This window comes from Trichoderma atroviride, chromosome 3, assembly GCF_020647795.1.
Source record: "Trichoderma atroviride chromosome 3, complete sequence".
Classification (NCBI taxonomy): Eukaryota; Fungi; Ascomycota; class Sordariomycetes; order Hypocreales; family Hypocreaceae; genus Trichoderma; species Trichoderma atroviride.
In genome coordinates, this window is record NC_089402.1 from 1,722,564 (window position 1) to 1,741,938 (window position 19,375).

The 19,375-nt window shown below is 52.8% G+C and overlaps 6 protein-coding genes across 6 annotated transcripts; 2 read left to right on the forward strand and 4 right to left on the reverse strand.

The window, feature by feature from the left end:
• Nucleotides 1-416: 416 nt before the first annotated feature.
• On the reverse strand, nt 417-3,040 carry TrAtP1_005795 (uncharacterized protein). The gene is made up of 4 exons (XM_066112867.1): nt 2,814-3,040; nt 2,628-2,720; nt 1,434-2,197; nt 417-1,332 (listed from the first exon to the last, which is right to left on the reverse strand). The coding sequence occupies exons 1-4, from the start codon at nt 2,823-2,825 to the stop codon at nt 1,302-1,304; spliced, it is 900 nt and encodes a 299-aa protein (XP_065968953.1). The 5' UTR covers nt 2,826-3,040; the 3' UTR covers nt 417-1,301.
• Nucleotides 3,041-3,175: 135 nt separating this feature from the next.
• TrAtP1_005796 (uncharacterized protein) lies at nt 3,176-5,212 on the forward strand. The gene has a single exon (XM_014089054.2). The coding sequence runs from the start codon at nt 3,725-3,727 to the stop codon at nt 4,994-4,996; it is 1,272 nt and encodes a 423-aa protein (XP_013944529.2). The 5' UTR covers nt 3,176-3,724; the 3' UTR covers nt 4,997-5,212.
• Nucleotides 5,213-7,427, reverse strand: TrAtP1_005797 (uncharacterized protein). The gene is made up of 2 exons (XM_014089052.2): nt 6,461-7,427; nt 5,213-6,401 (listed from the first exon to the last, which is right to left on the reverse strand). The coding sequence occupies exons 1-2, from the start codon at nt 7,419-7,421 to the stop codon at nt 5,734-5,736; spliced, it is 1,629 nt and encodes a 542-aa protein (XP_013944527.2). The 5' UTR covers nt 7,422-7,427; the 3' UTR covers nt 5,213-5,733.
• Nucleotides 7,428-8,629: 1,202 nt separating this feature from the next.
• On the forward strand, nt 8,630-11,729 carry TrAtP1_005798 (uncharacterized protein; the record flags this gene model as incomplete). The annotated part of the gene is made up of 4 exons (XM_066112868.1): nt 8,630-8,782; nt 8,853-8,950; nt 9,303-10,431; nt 10,497-11,729. The coding sequence occupies 4 exons, from the start codon at nt 8,630-8,632 to the stop codon at nt 11,727-11,729; spliced, it is 2,613 nt and encodes an 870-aa protein (XP_065968954.1).
• A 513-nt stretch (nt 11,730-12,242) lies between these two features.
• TrAtP1_005799 (uncharacterized protein) lies at nt 12,243-15,135 on the reverse strand (the record flags this gene model as incomplete). Its single annotated transcript, XM_014089050.2, has 5 exons — nt 12,243-12,415; nt 12,476-12,655; nt 12,746-14,758; nt 14,830-14,908; nt 15,007-15,135. 5 exons carry the CDS (start codon nt 15,133-15,135, stop codon nt 12,243-12,245), a joined length of 2,574 nt encoding a protein of 857 aa, XP_013944525.1.
• A 427-nt stretch (nt 15,136-15,562) lies between these two features.
• Nucleotides 15,563-18,668, reverse strand: TrAtP1_005800 (uncharacterized protein). Its single transcript, XM_014088988.2, has 2 exons — nt 17,655-18,668; nt 15,563-17,516 (listed from the first exon to the last, which is right to left on the reverse strand). The coding sequence occupies exons 1-2, from the start codon at nt 18,151-18,153 to the stop codon at nt 16,180-16,182; spliced, it is 1,836 nt and encodes a 611-aa protein (XP_013944463.2). The 5' UTR covers nt 18,154-18,668; the 3' UTR covers nt 15,563-16,179.
• Between the last annotated feature and the right edge of the window lie 707 nt (nt 18,669-19,375).

The following is a 19,375-nucleotide window of genomic DNA, read 5'->3' on the forward strand; positions in this document are numbered from 1 at the left end:
CAACGCCATGCAAAATTGCATCAACGCAAGATGTTGCCGTTTTTGTCTCGGGACGTCTTTTGAATGTGAGTGTATAGATGTAAACCATGCATGCATGTATGAGATTGCAACGGCCATCTATTATGACACAGAAGTAACCAAATATACCTACTCTTTATGGATATAATATGCACCGCGTATTAAAAAAGCGTGAAACATTCAATCATCTATTATGCTCTCTGCGCTGTGTCTTTGTTAACGCTTGCAAACAAGGTGGCTGGAAGCGAGAAATGCAGTTTTTTTGAGAAAGTTTTGGAGTTTGCCGACGCCTACACAAGTACCAATGCATGCAAATAGCGTTCAAGCTTCACTTGTATCGCAATGCTGCATAATTTCACCGGTTGCTTTGGACCGTTGAGCGCAGAACTCAGGCCGTGAATGCAGTAGAATAAGAAATGTAATATCTATTCATAATGTAAACGAAATAATAGAGAGAACGGAAGGGGAAAAAAAAAAAGAAAGTCAATAATTTAGTGCTTTGCAAGGCCACTTTGAGTTTGACTCCAATTCACCGAGGGCAGGGCAGCGGTTTAACAAGGAACAGGCCACCAGAGACATGACAGCTCAGATTTTCGTCAAAACGCCTCTCTCGTCCTTTTACCCATTTTTTTTCTTTCTGTTTTGTAAGTCTCCATCCCCCCCCAACAGGTTTCGGTTTCACATTTGCGTAGACGGGACTCGGGATTCGACTCGCTGCATAGCCGCTGTTTTTTTCCTCTTTTTTTTTTTTTTACAAGTCACTTTTGGCCCCCGGCAATCCTTGTCGCACAATTGGGGAGAGACTCCAGATCGGACGTATCAGATGCCCTCGCTTGTGCGCCAACGGCTGCAAAGTTCACGGACGGCTTCTGATTCCCTTTCCGCTTAACGAGCTACTATTATCGTGTTACTTGTTGCTACTGTACGGCTAGTGTTGATGTTAGGCGCAGCGGCTCCAGTGGCTGCATCTCGTGTAGGTGTAGATGGGGTACGTAGGTAGCGTGTGCTGTTGGCTACACACACGCCCCTGGCTGAGCCTCTTTCTTTGCTTGTACATGTGCACGAGCAACATCTTGTCGGTATTACTCCGTACATCAGGCCGAGATGCTGTGACTCAGGATCCTGCCGTGTGCCGCGTCGCACAGACGACGGATCATCATCTCACTTACTGCTTGCGCTTCGACAACGTTGCCACGGCCAACTACAACCTTGTCCTGGAATAGCTACTATAGCCTGCGGGATTCGCTGATGCCTTGCCTCCATCCAACCGCTTGTTATTAGGATTAGACGACGGTAAGCTCGGGATAAACATCGCTAGCACGCTCTGGTTGTCAGCCCAACTGGATCACCACTGCTAGTACCAAGTACTGCCTGTACAAATACTGTATGTACTTGGGCAAGGGGAGCCGACTCACGTTCGTCGCTGCAGTGGCATCTCCCTGCGCACCCGCTCCAGCTCGTCCAGGTCAATGTCCACGAAGCCAACCTCCTCCACGGCCCCGTCTTCCGCGTTGCCTTGCGCATCCGCCACGCCCTTGAGGCAGAGCAGCACTTTGCCCCATGGATCAACAACCATGCTGCGGCCGTAGCTGGCTCGCTTCTCATTGTGGCGGCCGACCTGGGCTGCTGCGACCACGTAGCTCTGCGTCTCGATGGCGCGAGCCCGGAGCAACGTCTCCCAGTGAGCCTCTCCCGTACGCAGCGTAAACGCACTGGGATACGTAATGACTTGCGCCGGACGGGCAGCCCAGGGACTGTTGCGACCGGGCTGGGCGAGGGCGAGGGCTGTTTCGGGGAAGCGCAGGTCAAAGCAGATTAGGCTGCCTATCCTGCCGACGGGAGAGTCAACCGGAGCCGCGAACCTTGTGCCTGGCTGGACGGTGGCGCTCTCCCGGAGGGCTCCATAGTCAAATACGTGCAGCTTGTCGTACGTGGCCGAGTCCTGGATCACGCCGTCTGAGTTGATATACAACGCCCGGTTCAGGATCTTGCGCGTTGGCTGGCCGGCCTCCTGACCCAACACGGTATCGTGGATGCCGACATGGACGGCAATGGAGTGGGCCTTGGCGGCGGCTCGGAGGCCTTGGACAAACGGAGAAGACGCTTGCGGGACGGCTAGATCTAGTGAAGCCTGAGCATTGGCAGCGATGTAGTCTGATGCTTCTGGGAGAAAGAGAACCTGAACGGCATTTGATCGTCAGCTTGGCTCAGGCCAGGTAGAGGCGAATCGTAGATGTCAGCTTGGTTATCTGAAGATGATCTGAAGATGATGAGCTAGTAGTTGGAGGGAATGGGGATGACGCAGAGTAGGATGAGGCCAGCGGCAACTTTTCCGGCTCTCTCGTCCCAGCTATAAGCCCAACATTCCTCGCCCCCCCAGAACTACTGGGCAAGGTAAGACTACCAAGCAATCTCCCCTTGCAGAGCATCGCGATCGGAGACAGAGTCTCACCAGAGTCTCAGCATCTGAGACGAGATTGTTGTCAAACAAAGGGATGGGTGTAGCAGTAGTATCATTTTTGTCGGCGTGGTATTGCGGAGACAGGAGTAAACACGGGGTATATATGAGAGAGTTTTTCTAGAGAGAGAGAGGGAGAGAGAGGCCATACTTGAGCTCCTCCGAGGGCCGCCTTGGCAACCAATCTCACACACTGGTTTAGATTTGCGGTGATTGACCCGGTGGAGCAAATCTGGCCGACCGCCTAGACGAGCGTGAATTAAGCCGTCGATGAGTTAGCAGGGGCTCTTTTGTAATGTCTTTGCTGTAAGGGAAAGATGCAGTGTTGAAGACGTACTGCGATGGCCATTGCTTGTGGTGCCTATACCCGATTGATTGACACGGCTAGTTTGGATGATGGATGAGGATGAAGGATATACAGTAAGTAGTACTGGTTTGGATAAATAACAGATGATTGGTTGATTGACGCTGTGAGTAGTTGTAGTGAGAGCTGCGAATGGGATTTCATAAAGACGAGATGAAGCTATGTGTTGATATTCTTAATTGGCGCAATCTCGCCGTGTCATTGCATAATCGAGGCACATGTGCTTTGTGCAAATCGCACGTGTGCTTGGGTAATGCTCTGGATCTGGGCACGTGAGATTCCTCTAGTCGTGATGCATCAGCCAGTCTCAATTTATCAATTAATAACCCTAGAATACAAGAGTCATCATGCCTATATCTTTGCTGAATTTCCCCATCGTTACACTGTCATCTTGCATAATGGGGTAGCACGCTTACGACAGGACACGATACCCCGAATCCATAGCCCCTCATTGCAGCCATAAAAAAAAAAAAAAAAACAAGCCACAGTTCATACGTGAGGCATGGCAAAAACCTTAGTCCAAGCCTCGTCTTTATTCATCTCTCCGCATCCATCAGCCTGTCTTTTTCGTATGACCTGATTGCGGAGAAACATCCATCAGACGGTGATTCTTCCATCATGATGGAGCTGTGAGGATACTTTTTTTTCATTCCGCTCGTCTTGCTCAATTGGTGCTATTGTTTGTTATTACAATTACCTGTAGCTGTTTCTTATAGGCGATATTGCGCTCATCAAGCGACATACTCGCGACAACTTCCATCGTTGCCTGTCCACCATGTTCTCGCTGCTGCTTCATTCCATCTTCCTTCTCTTGGCCGTCGTCTCAGCTACGCCCTCGCAGTACTGCCTCTTCGGCCTCCCCCCGCAATGAAGTCGACTTCTGCATGGCCGTCTCGCTCTACCACAACCACTCGACCGAGGCTCACGATGTCCACCTCTCATTTGCCCTGAGGCGAGCTGCTTCCAACGGCTCCCACGCACTGGGATGGACCGCCATTGGCGCAGGCCCCCAGATGGCCGGATCCCTCATGTTTGTCCTCTATGGCGATCCCGAAGCGCCCGATGGTGCTGCTGCCCGCCCAACGCTCAGCGTGCGGACCGTCACAAAGGGCCACGCACTGCCGCAGCTCATCGCCCAGGACGAAGCCCCCAAGGACCTGGACGTGCGCATCTCCGAGACGAAATGGACCAGGGCCGCAGATGGCGAGAGCGACATGTACGTGGCTTCGGCGTCCATCGTCTGCTACGCCTGCTCCAAGTGGCCGGGCACGGAAATCTCCCCCGAGACGGCCTCGCAGCCGTGGATCTGGGCGTGGAACAAGCAGCAGCACATGAGGGGCTTCTCGCCGGACCGGCAGCTGGAGATGCACACGCTCATTGACGGCTACGGCCACTTCTACGTCGACATGGAGGCGGCGACGTCGCACAAGGCCAGCGGCCCTCCGGCCATTGTCCTTGCCGGCGAAAACTCCAACATTGGCACGTCTGACCGGCCCATGGAGGAGTCCAAGACGGGGCTGTGGCAGAAGCTCATGTCGCGGCCTCTGGCCCATCTCCACGGCTTCTTCATGATGGCCGCCTTCTTGGTCCTGTTCCCTGCCGGTGCCGTGGCCATCCGCTCCGGATCGGACAAGTCGTTCCGCTTCCACTGGGTCATCCAAGTCGCCGGCCTCGTCTCCGCCTTTAGCGGCGCAGTCCTCGCCATCATCATGAGCGACAGAGTCTTTGGCTCGCCTCACCAAATCGCCGGCGTCGTCATCTTCTCGCTGCTGCTCGTCCAAGCCGTGCTCGGCTGGCGGCACCACATGGACTTTATACGCATCTTCCGCCGCACGTGGATCTCCTACACGCACGTCTATCTCGGCTTTGTGATTCTCCTGGCCGGCTGGGCAAACGTAATAAGCGGCCTTGTGCTGTACGGCTTTAGCAAATTCGGCACCGTCATGATTGGAGTCTTGATTCTGCTTGAGCTGTTGGGCGTGGGCGGATGGTCCTTTCTGGCGAGACGCCGCTCCCTGGCTCGAGATTCGGGCTACAAGGAGACACCAGAGTCTTCGGCGGCATACTTTGCCTTGGATGATATCCCGGAGAGTGACGAGGAGGATGATGTGCCGGAAGACAGGGGGCTTATGCACAAGGGAGATGAACGAAATTGACCGAATTCATTGCTTCTTGGGAGTTTTTTTCTTTTTTGATAATATGGCATGTGTTTCGCGCAAGACTTTTTGTATTTTACTCCAACCTTGGCACTGAATGAAGAAGCTTGGCTAATGTAATGAGAGAGGCGAATAATCCTCTATTGGCAAGATAAAAGCCACAGCAGTAATATTATACAAGTTGATGAAAGGGCCCGTTTATGGCCTTGACACAATCCACCCGATTCGTAAACTGCAAAGTTGGCTGCCCTTTTGGAATTGCACACAATTCATCTTCACGACTCAACTAACGTTTCAAAGCTAGAGCCCGTCTATTCGGAAGCACTCTTGTCATACTTCGCTATATATCTCATCGACTCTGCTTCCTGTCCCGGTCCAAAGTAACTGGCTAGCTTTCAAATACCGCGTCCTAGAACCATAAAAACCATAATCACATGCCTGTAAATAAGGGCACATTTCATCCCATCCTTTTAGCCCATCCATTCATTCAGATAATATGCACGTTGGCAAGGGAAGAAAAAAATGGGAAAAAAAGGGACAAAAAGAAGACGCAGTTCCCCCCAAAAAAACAAACCAGACTTCTTCTTTCAGAAAGCCCACCGTCTATTTTTCTTCGTCGATCATCGCTGTTAGCTAACTGGGTATTTCAACTATCACTGAGCCCGCCCATTTGTTTCTGGATTTCCACTCCCTCAGGCGCCCCCCCTCTGGTCCCCGCCGCCGTCATCATTATTGTATTATTTAGGATTCGAACTGTCCAAATGTATATAAGCGTGTTGCAACGCCTTGGCTTCTCGGCCATCCCTTTCTAGCACAGCGATCCAGTCACGCAGCTGGATATTCTTCCCCTTTTCCTTGTCCTCTCGCCACGTTCCCAGTCTGTTTCGGCCTTCCGTAGTCAACGCCATGTTGCCAGAAGCCGTTACACTGGGCACGCCGTTTGGGCCTTTGCCTGGTCCTGGGGCGGCTCTTGTCGGGGTACTGGTTCCGCTTCCACCTCGGCCAACGTTCATCCAGTCGTACGACTTTGCCTTCTTCTTGCCAAAGAGGCCACTCTTGCCTCCTAATCCTGCAAACATGCTGCTGGTGATGTTCTGGTTTGCATGACTATTGGCTTCTTGAGCTTTCATTTGCTGCGTCTTCTTCAACTCCTTCTTCGTCATCGCCTTTTCCGTCTCTGGGGCTACTGATCCGGGCGTGCCAGGTGCTACGCTTCCCGATCGCGAAGCTGAAGCGCCTGCATCAGTGATGCCGTCTTTGCGCATCTGACGTCTACGCAGCCGAGCCTCTTCCCATTCGCGCTCTTGCCTGGCCAAATCTCGCATTGTTAGCGTTGCATAAGAGGCAATCTTGGGCAACTTTGCGGGCGGCTGTTTGACGGCCGTATCACTTGTGTCGGCAGGACCTGCAAAGTGTAAGTGGATGATATTTACGAGCAAGGCATGGAAGCGTTAGTGAGCTTACGCTTCAAAGGACTGGTACTGCTGCCAGTCTCGGTGTCTATTCCAGTCCCGTTCGCATCGGTAGCCTTTTCCATGGGCTCCAACGGCTCCGCGTTCATTGGAGCGGCTGCAGCTGCCCACTCTAGAGGTACTTCTCCATGAGACGTCTTTTGCCGTGTTCTTGAGATGATATTTGCGTCTTCAATCAACTCACGTAGTCTCTGTTTCGTTGCTATCGACATCAGAGCGAGCTGGTCCACTAGATAGGCGTCTTGTGGAATGAAAGAACCGCTAGTTTCCACTACAGTGCCATCCGGCCCCGGCTGTGTCTTGACGGTAACTTTGGGCGCCGCAAAGTTCTCCGGCAGCTTCATCTTCCCCATAGAGTGAGTGTTGTTCTTGAGCTCAAGGTTAAGACCGAGGTGGTGTTCACGGGCAACCTTTTCCGCTCGGCGATGCAGCAGTGCCACGAGAAGAAAAGGATCATTGATTTCTTGGGTTCTCTGTACAGCAAGCCGCATTGATGAATCCTGCCATGCCTGCTCAGCGGCCTGAGCACTGTACTGCTGTTGTGACAGATCCGTAGGCTGAGCAGGTTGATTGGCAGGGCCAGCGCCGTAAAACGTAGACTTTGAGCCCGATGGATAATGGGCAAATCCCGTCCTGGCCTCTGATATCGTCTCGAGTGCATTCGAGTAAAGCTCTGCCATATACTGCTCCTCTGCCCGGAGATCGATGCCCGTACCGGCCAATGAATCGGTCACGTCATACTCGTAGTCCTTCGTCGGCCTTTCTGCTGGTTTCTGAGGAGGGCCCATCACGCCAGGAGTCTGCATTTGATGAGGGGCTACTTGTGGCATGGGCTGCATTGTTGCGTTCGTATATTGGGACATTGTGATCGGAGTCGGTAGTGGAACTGGGGTTTGCACTGGTCCTGGCATTGGCACATGCATCGGTGACTGTGTTTGCATCGGAGCTTGCATCGGAGCTTGCATCGGAGCTTGCATCGGGGCTTGCATCGGTGTCTGCATCTGCATTGGTGTTTGCATCTGCACCGGTGTCTGCATCTGCACCGGTGTTTGTATCTGAGCTGGCTGGGGTGTATGCATAGTGGGCGTTGATACAGTTGGTGAGGCAGCTGGAAGACTCAAGCCTTGTGGAGGATGGCCATTGGTGTACGGCATAGGATACCCAGCTGTGGCAGTCGGTGTTTGCGCATGGGCTTGAGGATACGTCGGTGATCCAGCTGGAGGCGGGGGAGTAGCCGCAGGCACCGGGCTCATGGTGTATGGCGAAGCAGCATACGGCGATCCAGGCTGTGACATTGGGCCATCTGTTCGGATTCGTTTGTTGGGAGGCAGCGCAAAGCCCGACTGTGACGAGGTTGCGGGCGATGGGCTTGGCTGAGGAGGCGAAAATGCCCGCTGTGGAACCTGCGACGGCGGAGGCTGTTGCTGCGGCTGTGGTTGCGCCATGGTGTCTGCTGTGCTGGCAATGAAATGAAATCAAACGAATGTCCCAGGAGCAGCAAATTCGGCAAATCTGTCCCTCGAAGCAAACGAAAGCCGGGGTGGGCGATGGCGGCTGCGGCAATCGAGGCGCTCAACAGGCAGCGAAGCCTATCACCGTCACCGTACCTCGTCCCATCCGACGCGCGAAATCGGCACCAGTCTCCCGAGCGGAATACGGATTTGCTTCGCTGGAAAAGGGACGGGCTCCTGGGGATACGATTTCGGGGGGCTCGGAGATGGAAATGCGCTTCGTGCGGTCGTCGTTAAAGAGCCGGAGATCTGGAGGCGATCTGTATGAAGTTGAAGCTTCGCAGCAGAGGTTGGGGATCGCGTAAATTTAAAGTCACGTGCACCGGAGCTTCGCAGCCAACCACGCGTCGCTACCCGGGCTTTAGCCGCTGCTATTGTCTTTATTCGCTGCAGGCCAATTGATGCCGCCATGAATAGCTTCAAACTTCACGTTGCCGCCGAGACTCTCCTTGAGGATACCCATCCGGCTATTGTTGCGTCCTTTGCGCAGCGGGTCGAGGCCGTTGGCGCTGAACTGAACTGAACTGAACTGAAGCTCACTCTCTACTATTAGGATAACCAAAGATTGAAGCTTCCTCTCTCCGTGCTGATGTGAATTACTGCCCATCTTTTTCCCCCTTCTAGGCAGATATATTTGACCACAGCGCGACATGGCATCCAAGCGGAAGGCGTCGGCGATGAATGCAGTCGCCCAAGACGAGCCAGTAGACCCCTCTGACGAGCTCATGTTTCTCTGTCTTGGAGGCGGCAATGAAGTCGGACGGTCGTGCCATATCATCCAATACAAGGGCAAAACGGTCATGGTGAGGAAATCCCGAGACGCCCTCGAAGCTGCCGTGTGCCCCCGGCTAATTGTTTATCTGCCACGTCTAGCTTGATGCCGGCCAGCACCCTGCATACGATGGCCTCGCAGCGCTTCCATTCTATGATGACTTCGATCTCAGCACCGTAGATGTGCTCCTCATCAGCCAGTAAGCGATATATCCCATGCACACTCCCCCCATCTTCCTGCATCTATCGAAGACAAAAAAAGAAAAGAAAAAAAATGCCAGGCTATAGGCGAAGGACGAGTTGGTACTCTTGCGAAGGAAAAAGGGCCGCGGCGTGTGCCCTGATGCAGTTTCTCTCTTCAATTGTCTATGTCTCTCTTATCCACTTGTATGCCAGCTATGAATACAATATGTTCTTCGCCCGTTCTCAGTCTTGCCCGAGATTCATCTCTATTGCCTTGTGATATACCGAATCCAATTCGACCTGCTGCTGCCTCAGAGCGAGGAAGCCTCTACGACGTCTCGAAATCTTTGGCTAACCCGTGGCGATTAGTTTCCACATTGATCACGCGGCTTCGCTGCCATATGTCCTAGCCAAGACCAACTTTCGCGGCCGTGTCTTCATGACGCATCCTACCAAGGCCATCTACAAATGGCTCATCCAAGACAGCGTCCGTGTAGCGAACACGGCGTCAAACTCGGCGACCCAGCTCTACACGGAACAAGACCACCTCAACACGTTTCCGCAAATCGAAGCCATTGACTACCACACCACTCACACCATCTCTTCCATCCGAATCACTCCTTATCCGGCAGGCCACGTTCTAGGAGCAGCCATGTTCCTCATCGAGATTGCCGGCCTCAACATCTTCTTCACCGGCGACTATTCGCGCGAGCAGGATCGACATCTCGTCTCGGCAGAGGTGCCCAAGGGACTCAAGATTGACGTTCTCATCACCGAGTCGACATATGGCATAGCGTCGCATGTGCCGCGTGTTGAGCGAGAGCAGGCTCTCATGAAGTCCATCACAGGAATCCTCAACAGAGGCGGCCGAGCGCTGCTGCCGGTGTTCGCCCTGGGACGAGCTCAGGAACTTCTCCTGATTCTGGATGAGTACTGGGGTAAACACACCGAGTTCCAAAAATTCCCCATCTATTACGCCAGTAACCTTGCCAGAAAGTGTATGGTTATCTACCAGACATACGTCGGTGCCATGAACGACAACATTAAACGATTATTCCGAGAACGCATGGCCGAGGCCGAGGCCAGCGGCGACGGAGCCGGCAAGAATGGACCTTGGGACTTCAAATATATCCGCTCTCTCAAAAACCTGGACCGCTTCGATGATGTTGGCGGCTGCGTCATGCTCGCCAGTCCGGGTATGCTGCAAAACGGAGTGAGCAGAGAGCTCTTTGAGCGCTGGGCCCCCAGCGAGAAGAACGGCGTCATCATCACCGGTTACAGTGTCGAGGGCACCATGGCCCGGCAGATTATGCAAGAGCCGGATCAGATCCAGGCCGTCATGTCTCGAAGCATAGCGGGCGCGCGCCGCGGGCCAGGAGCAGATTCGGAGAAAGTGCTTATTCCCCGGCGCTGCAGCGTCCAGGAGTACTCTTTCGCCGCTCATGTTGATGGTGTAGAGAACAGAGAGTTTATTGAAGAGGTTGCCGCACCTGTTGTCGTATGTTATACCTTTCCCTAATAAGCGTTTAGAAGTGAGCGACTTGTGACTAACACGAAAGATAGATTCTTGTTCACGGCGAGCAGCATAACATGATGCGTCTCAAGTCCAAGCTCCTCTCCCTCAACGCCAGCAAAACTACAAAGGTCAAAGTTTACTCTCCCCGCAACTGCGAGGAGCTACGCATCCCTTTCAAAGCCGACAAGACTGCCAAAGTCGTCGGTAAACTGGCCTCCATCTCACCTCCACAGGACATTGGTGCATCTGCGCCTCTCGTAACCGGCGTGCTTGTCCAGAACGACTTCAAGCTCTCACTCATGGCTCCTGAGGACCTGCGTGAATACGCTGGCCTCAACACCACGACCATCACCTGTAAGCAACGTCTCACACTGAGTGCTGCGGGCGTAGATCTCGTCCGCTGGGCGCTGGAGGGGACTTTTGGTGCTATCGAAGAGCTCCCCGAGATGCGTCGCATCAAGAACTCCAAGCAGGACGTAGTCATGGACGGCGAAGATGAGAAGATGGCCGAAGATGCAGACGAGGAGGTTGCCAACCTGGTAGCAGCCTACCTCGTGATGGGTTGCGTCTCTGTCCGTTATCGCACCAACGGCGAGGTAGAACTGGAGTGGGAAGGCAACATGCTCAACGACGGCATCGCCGACTCCGTCATGGCCGTCTTATTCTCCGTCGAGAGCTCCCCCGCCGCAGTCAAACGCTCCTCTGCCAACAGCAAACACTCGCACTCTCACGGCGAGCCCGATGACGGCATCTACGCCGCCCAGCCCGATAGCAAAAACCCACACGCTCACATCTCCCCTGAAGACCGACTTGAACGGCTCATGTGGTTCCTGGAAGCTCAGTTTGGTGCCGATAACGTCGCCCCCGTGGAGGACCCCAAACTTCCGCCACTACCAGAAGCTTCTCCAAAGGAAGAAGATCAGAAGAAGGAAGAGGAAGATGAGGAAGCCGTGAAATCAGAAAACCCCGAGGGAGAAGAACAAAAGCATGCCGACGACGGCACTGACACGAAAGCAGAAGACATGGACATTGACGACAAGAAATCGACCGAAGATGAAGACGAAGCCAAACAGCAGCTCCAGGAGCGACAACTCAAGGAAATCGCCCGCCTTCACAAACTCGGTATCCCCGTCCCCGGCATATCCATCAAGGTAGACAAGATGACCGCGACGATATGGCTGGAAGACCTGGAGGTAGAATGCAACAACAAGGTGTTTGCAGACAGAGTCCGCGCGGTGGTGGAGCGAGCAGTCGAAGTTACCGCTCCGCTGTGGGGATGAAAAGAATGAAGAAATCTCAAGGATGAAAGGATATATAATCACTACGGGGGAGGGTAAAAGGGGGCAATATCGGGATATGGAGCTTTTGAACATTTATTGACCCAGAGCCGGAGCAAGTCAAAGAGGGACGAATACGATTCTTAGATGGATAACATACACCAGCGTTGAAGAGAGAGAAAAAGAAACCCCCCAAGATGTAATTTACAAATACAGGAAACTCGTTTTTTTTTTTAACCAAGTAGATTGTTTACGTTTATAGTGGTGATAGCAGATCAGCAAAGTATGCCATTGTGTTTCCTTTTTTTACATTCTACTATTTCTACTTTTGCATAGAGTGCATGTATGAGTCGATGTGTAAAGAAAGACATGCAAAAATATAATCATACAAAGGGTAGTGGGCCGTTATCAGCGCACTACTCGAGTCTACTACATAGTTGGAAAAGGAAACAAAAAGAGGATAAAAGGAAAAGTAACATTAATACCACAGATAAAGACACAGCTTCCCTTGTCCGCTTACTCCAGATAATTCTTCAGCTCCTCCGACTCTTCTATCAGCGTGTTGAAAGCAAACGGCGCAAAAGGCCAACCCGCAAACTCTGCAAACTTGGAGAAGGACTCAACCCACGCCAGTCGGAGAGAGTGCAACATGGCACTGGTACCCTCCATACAAACCAAAATGGCAATTGCTAGCAGAGCTGTTAGTACTGCATTCAGGTTAAAGGGAATAGTATGCATATGCCACTTACTAAGGAAGAACCACAAGTAAAAGCCAATGACAATCATGATAACGCCAAGCAAACCTGGTCTTGTCAAGCAGGGGCCGATCGTCATATCCCAAAGCACAACGCTGAGCTGCTGATGCGCAAGTGACAAGGCCCAAAGACGCAAGTAAGACGCGGTGTGAGAGACACAGTTCAGGCAGAATTCTAGATGAAAGTGATACATTAGCATTGTTCAGGAAGAGAACGGGCCAGAGCAAACAATTCCTTCAGGTTGAACCGGGGTTTGTTGCTTACCAATAGTGTGGATGATTTGGTGAATCATGACTTCGCTGAACTCGAATTCCTCGTGCTCCTCATCAATGTTCTGAGAAATCATAGCAACGCCTTCGTCCTCGTCAAAGCTATTGCCGTGTCCGCCGACGAGTGCCTCGCTCTCGTCATCACCGTCTAGAGCGCTAACCCGGGAAGTCTCGCCGATACCGCGGTAGCCTCGAGCACGGGCATGGCTGTTTTCCCAGCGAAGGTAGAAGGGCTTGAGGAAGAGCAGGATGGGTACTTGGGCAAAAGCCAGAAGCAGAAGGATAGTCTGAACATACTCCTGCCCAGCATACAAACGCTCATCCAGCTTTCCTGGCTGCAAGAACATGTAGATTAGCATGTTCAGAAGACCAGGAGGGTTCCTTCCAACAGCTGGCCAGTCAACAGACCACTTGTAGATGATACACACCACGAGATAGCCAAAGATGGATTGGAAAAAGATCATGCCGGGGATGAAGTTGCCCCAGATATCAATGGGTTTCTTGAAGTGTCGGGCGTTGATGTAGGCAAAACACAGCGAATAGGTCATGTGTGCCCAACCAAGGATGATACTCATCTTCATCTTGTAACTGTTGGTAAAGAGGAGGTTGTTCTCGGTACCGTGCCAAGCCCAGTCGAGGCCAAAGGGATAGCGGTTACCATTGCTGTTGAGGACAGCAGTAACTGTATCACCCTGCTTCCAGTTATCGGGACGTTCGTACTCCCATGCGCTGTCCCAGAGGGTCATGGACTTGGAGAAGACGTCGTTGTACATGAGACCAGTGAAAACTGAGAAGACAGCCATGACCAAAGCGATATATCGGCCGTAAAATATCATGGCAAAGAGCTCGAATGAGACTTTCTTGAGCGATTTCTCCCAATAGATCATAGCCAAAGCGGCAGCAAGCATAATAAAGGCATGTCCAAGATCACCAAACATGACAGCGAACAAGAATGGGAAGGTGACGATGACCGGCAGAGCAGGGTTGACTTCCTGGTAGGTGGCTGTGCCGTACGCGTTGACAATGGTTTGGAAACCTTCTGTGAACTTGTTGGTCTTTAGGTAGGTTGGAGGCTTCTTGTTCGTTCGAATCTCGTTGACAATGGAAGTGACGGATAAGCCAGCTCGGTTGGTGACATCCTGAAGCGTAGACCGGATGAGAGGCATATCATTGGTGGGGCACCATGCTTCGGCGATGAGGGTTCGGCGAGCCGAGTCGTAGGAGAAGAGGTTGAGCGTGCTGTATACAGCCTTTTCCTTGGCGATGAGAACCGTCCAAGGAGCTAGCGACTGGGAGATTTGGTTGAGCTCCGCCTCCAGCGTGGCTTGGGTGTTTCGGAGGACATTCTGCACGTCCTCGAGGCGGTTGTTCACCTCGTGAATCTGGTCGCGGCGGAGTTCGCTGTTCTCGTCGACGTTGTAAACATCGGCGCCCATGGACTCGGAGATTTTGCGGATCTTGTTGAGAATCTCCTTGCCGTGGGCGAAGATGACAAAGACGTTCTTCTGGATGGCTTCGTTGTTGGTCGGGTCAATCAGCGGCTCCGGGATCTCCGACTGGTTCATGTACAAGTTTCCGCGAAGGGTTCGCCAGAGGATACGCTCGAAAGCGGCGACACGGTCCCTATTGATGACACCGGCGACGAATCCGATGTTCATGCCGGAGAATGAGCGCTCCACGTCAGGCGCAGTGTTGTGCTGCTCCATGTCGGATAAAAGAGGCGCATCGTCGTTGTCGGTCGACGCACGGATCTCATCGACATTGCCGTGAGCGCGATCGAAGAAGCTTCCGGCCTCTCGCAGAACCCAGCGCCACTCGGTGAGATCACCCTCGCGCTTTTTCAACGTCTCATAACTGTCGTTGAGGGCAGAGATGCGCTGCTCAAGCTTCTGAGATCGCTCAGCAAGCTCGTCGATTTCCGACGTCGATGGGGACGCAAGCTTCTCGGCATCAAGATCCAGCTTTCGCAGAGTAATTCCAGCCTTTTCCATCTGGGTATAAAAGTAGCCTAAGAGAGTTGATTCGTTAGTCGGAAACGCGGTCGAGTGGGTGGTGAGAATCATGTCGTCGGTGACGTACGCAGTTGTCGCTCCACATTATCGAGACGGCGAATCTCCTGAGTAAAGGTTCGCTGGAAAGCGCTGACATCCTCATTGAGCTAATCCCACCAGAAAACAATCAGTTAGCATCTTGATATCTTGATCCTAGGCCGGCGGCGTCGCGACCGGGGCGAGACAAGGGGGCGAGAAGATATACATCGCGGAACTGGCACAGTCCAAGCTCTCCGAGCGCAGTAACAACCTCCCGACCGATTTCGTTGGAGACGTAGAGCTGCACCATGCTCATGTCCGCCGAGCGGAACGGCGTGTCCTTTCGCGGAGCCATGGCGACGCTGGCGGCTTCAGAAGCGCCCAAAAACACACTCGGCTCGAAGGATTGGGGTGATGTCGAACTGGGATAAAGAGAGACGGGCGAAGACAGAGCTTCTTTGGGAGATGGCAAGTAAAGCACAGCAGGCGCTTAGCGGTTGGAGCCAGCCATAGTCCAGGGCGGCGCCGCGAATTATTCCGTGGCTCAAGGTACCTGCGTCCGTCACGTGCACAGCCTCAAAGGCATCTTCCAAGTTTTTGGGGAGGCTTCAGCTACGCGTACCAAGTACGGAGCCCCCGTCGGAGCCAAAACTAGGGCCGCATCAAGATTTCAAACCAGACGGTATTGTGTTCCACTGCGTCCTTTTGCGTCTGTAATGAGTAGAAAGCTTTACTAGATGCTTTTACTTTGGAGCTTGGCATTTCAAATTAGGAAGCTTAAAGAAAGTTAAAGATCCGATGTCGTCTAAAGCTGCTATACTTATTATGTATATGTAGTACTTGATAACTGATGATAGATGCCTGCATTCAATTTCCTAATTCGGTCACATATGACTGCATCAGACTCCGTCATCAGACCGGGGCCACTCACCGACAGACTCTCTACGACAGGAGAAGAGACAGGCATTGTTCATTCATTTATTCATTCAATTAGCAATCAGACCGCAAGAGTCCTAAAAGCATCGAGAGATGATAATCATACATAGTGCATAATACGCGGTCTAAATAATGGATATCGCCTGGCATGATGCTTTGGTTCCCTGTTCCCCCTTGGCCAACCTGCGCCCTTTGCTATCCGATAATAAACGCCTTAACTTTTTTTTTTTGTCTTTTCCCTCGCTAAACTGAACGCTGAGCAAAAAAAAGCTTTTGGATATCCTTCCAGTCCCAAACACCGTCCGATATATGATATGAACCACGCTCTTCGCGAAAGTCAACAACAAGAACGAAGAAGAGAAGAGATCCGATCAACCCGTAGAAGCGTAAACGGATAAAAGAAAATTAGAAAACCGACAAAAACAAGTCCGTGAAAAATATAAGAAAACAAGGTTCGCGTCATTTAGAGACGTCGTCCAAACATAAAAGAGCCGTACATGCCTCCGACTTCGGCGACGGCAACGGGGACCTTTCTCATTCCCCAGCTCTCGGCGCCCATCTTCCACAGGCGGCCGCCGTTGTCCTGAGTCGTGCCGTCAGGATTTCTCCGCACAAGCCAATAGCGAGCGCCGAATTCTTTGGCAGTCCAGCCTACACGCTCAAGACTCTTGTTGGCTTTGGCGGCCCGTTCATAGGACCGCTCGCCAATTTCAATCACATGGAGCGGAGCAGAAGCCGGGGCCAGCAGGTCGCTGGCACTGCCGATAATCGTTTCAATGTCCGAAATATCGATAAACTTCAAATTGTGAGGCAGGGCTGTCTTGTCTTGGAAAAACAGCCCGTGGACGTCAGTCATGCTCAACCCTCGGCCGAGAGCGAGCTCCTCCAAAGACTGCGAGAGTCTAATGAGCTCCGGCAGGTTTGACGAGTCCATTCGGCTACCGCGTAGGCTCAGCGAGCGCAGAGTAGCCGGCAGCTTCGGTAGAAGTTGGTCAACATCAGACTTGCCCAGCAACAGGTGGTTGCTTGGATCAGTGGCGAGACTGAGGAATACCAACGACTGGGCTGCAGGATGGAATGAGATGAATTGAAGAACGGCCTCTGCAGACAGTTCTTTGCATTTGGCGAGATTGAGGTGAGTTAGTCTCGCGGATGTAGGGATGGAGAGAAGGGCCTGGTCGGTAATGCGCGTCGCGGCAACGTCCAAATGAGTCAGTCCAGGCAACCGAGGCAGAATCTTCTCAAAGACAGCAGATGGCAGGCTGAGACACTTGTGGAAAGAAAGCTTGGTGACGGTAAGTGTCTCGGGCCACTCGTCTTCCAAGATGCTGGAGAAGGAGTTCTTGAAAGAGACGGAAGAGCAGCCGCAAAAGTCTAGCCCTTGAAGCTGAGGAGAATGGAAGAGCAGCTGGCGCAGAACATCGCCGCTAAGATCATCGTCGACGTACTCTTGAGCCAAGAATTCTCGGAGGTAAGGAGTCAGCTTGAGACACTGAGCGAGGGTCTCTGACGTCAGATTGCGAGCCTGGGCTCTCTCGCTGGCAGTGCTGAAGAACATGGAGGGGTTGAAGTGACTGAAATCCAAGCGGCGGACGATTGTGGCCAGGGATGGATATTCCGTAATGGTGGCGAGAAACTTGCGGAAGATTCGTGAGTGGGGAATGGTGATGTGTCTGTAGAGAGTGGTGAGAGTAGCAGCGTGAAGAGATCGAGAGGTGAGTAAGAGCGACATGAGGTCGGCATTTCGAGTAGTCAATCCATTAGGCGGGAGCTCAATGAATAGAAGGTCGACGATTGTGCCTGTAGTAGAGGAAATGACGGTTAGCATGCAGGCTCAGAAACTTTGTGTTTTCTTTTTTCTTTTTTTTCTCGAAAAGAAAAAAGAGAAAAAAAAACCCCCCTTTCATCAAACAGGACCCTTTCCAATAAAGTACTTACTCAATACTTCGCTCGGTAGTCTCTCCAGAGGTGATGCAGTAGTCGGATAGGTTTCGTGAGGCTTCTCGACAATGGCTGGGGTCGGTGTGTCCCATGTCATGTGCAGCCTGTGCAAATTCTCGCAGCTTCGACTGGCGAGCTTTCCCTTGAGAGGAATCTCCCGCCATCCTTTGAAACCGTCGGCAGGATACCAGAATCCATGCAGTCTGCTGTTTGGCTGCGTCAGAGGTGGCTGGAAGGCGGGCTGAGGGAGCTCGGCCACTGGCGATTCGTCGACAATCACCTCCTCTGGCGCCTCGGTGTAGGACGAGATCTTGGATCGGGTGAAGGTCTGGGCAAAGCCATCGTCGTTCTCTCGCACCGACGAGAAGGAGGATCGCGAAGCTGTCTCGGAGGGCGGGGAGATTGCGCGAGCCATACTCGAGCCCTTGAAGGGGTTGGAAGCAGCAGAATCGAGCACCGAAGGTCGTCGGCGCTCAAAACCGGGGAGGGTGGCCATCTATAAATACGGCCGCGCCTAGTCGAGGGAAAAAAAAAGTATATAATAAATCGAACGAAAATTTAGTCTGGGTGTGGCGCCGAGACTAGTGGGATCCTGTATGTAACGACTCTGAATCTAGAGTAAGTGGAGAGGGAAGGGCTTTGGAGGGGCCTTTTCGATGCGAAGACGTAAGACGATGGGGATAATTTGGGGGTTCGTGCGTCTTTTCGGTCCTTGGAGAGTTGAGAAATGGCCCTCCTTCTTCTTGTTGGGATATCCTCGATCGCAGGAAGCCAGCAAAAGCCAGTAGGAGGGAAACCGCAGCGAGAGACGGAAGGGCTGAGAGTGTGTTGGAGGAGCGCAGCGAAGCAGTGATGACACCTCCAGCACGACAGATGATGTGGACGACTTGAGGTTTCTCGGATCACGACAATGCAGAATACCAGAAACGCAGTGCGGGAAAGCTAGATAAAAGGGTCTTTTACGCGAGCAAAAAAGCAAAAAGGGTCTCTTCCAGTGGCGGCTTTGGTGGTGGTTCTGGGGATTTTTATGTGTAAGTTGAACGTCGTCCGAGTCGGGCAGGGGGGGTGTGGATCTAAGGCGAACTTTCGCAGCGGCAGGTGGCAGCAGCGCAACCGCACAGCACGCTCGGAGCCTTTTTGGGTGCAAGCGCGTACCGCTACCTCGAAAGGGGTATGCGCAAGCTGCTGGACCGTGCGCCGGCGGGCAGAGGTCTCCTCAGTTGGGCAAGGGCGGGGGCGTGCGCGGAGCAACGCGGCTGATGGCCGTACCGGTACCTGCGGTGCCTGGCTGGAGCCCAGCCTGCCTGTGCCGGACGGCGAGCCAGCGGCTGCTGCACATCGTTGCTGTACAAAGCAGCAACTCCCCAGGATTTGCTTTGCGGCGTGCCGGAGATGCGCCCTTCTTGCGCCACTGCCAGGGCATCTCACAGGGCCTCGCGCAGAGCGTCCGCCGCCGGCCTCTAGGGCTCTCCAATAGGGCCCTCTTAGGGCTCTCCAAGGCGGGAACGTGCTGGCACTCGGCGCCCCCCCATTAGCTCACAACACGCCTGGATTGTGTAATGAAAACCGGTGACTGGATGCCTGTGCCCGTCAGGTGAGCAGCGCTGTTGCGAAGCGCAAGAGCCACTTGGAGAAGGGGGTCCAATTTAGCAAAAGGTTAATACTTGTAGGTAATGGGGGCTGGAGAGCAACAGTCCAATTGCCCATTAATTCATTCG

Coding starts and splice junctions, on each gene's coding strand:
- TrAtP1_005795 (XM_066112867.1), bottom strand. Junction 2,198..2,627: donor CGGCCCTCGGAGGAGCTCAA/GTATGGCCTCTC, acceptor AATGCCGTTCAG/GTTCTCTTTCTCCCAGAAGC. Junction 1,333..1,433: donor ATGCCACTGCAGCGACGAAC/GTGAGTCGGCTC, acceptor AGAGCGTGCTAG/CGATGTTTATCCCGAGCTTA.
- TrAtP1_005796 (XM_014089054.2), top strand. CDS start 3,725: ATGGCCGTCTCGCTCTACCACAACCACTCGACCGAGGCTCACGATGTC.
- TrAtP1_005797 (XM_014089052.2), bottom strand. CDS start 7,421: ATGCAAGCTCCGATGCAAACACAGTCACCGATGCATGTGCCAATGCCA. Junction 6,402..6,460: donor CAGTACCAGTCCTTTGAAGC/GTAAGCTCACTA, acceptor TACACTTTGCAG/GTCCTGCCGACACAAGTGAT.
- TrAtP1_005800 (XM_014088988.2), bottom strand. CDS start 18,153: ATGGCCACCCTCCCCGGTTTTGAGCGCCGACGACCTTCGGTGCTCGAT. Junction 17,517..17,654: donor ACTACCGAGCGAAGTATTGA/GTAAGTACTTTA, acceptor CCTCTACTACAG/GCACAATCGTCGACCTTCTA.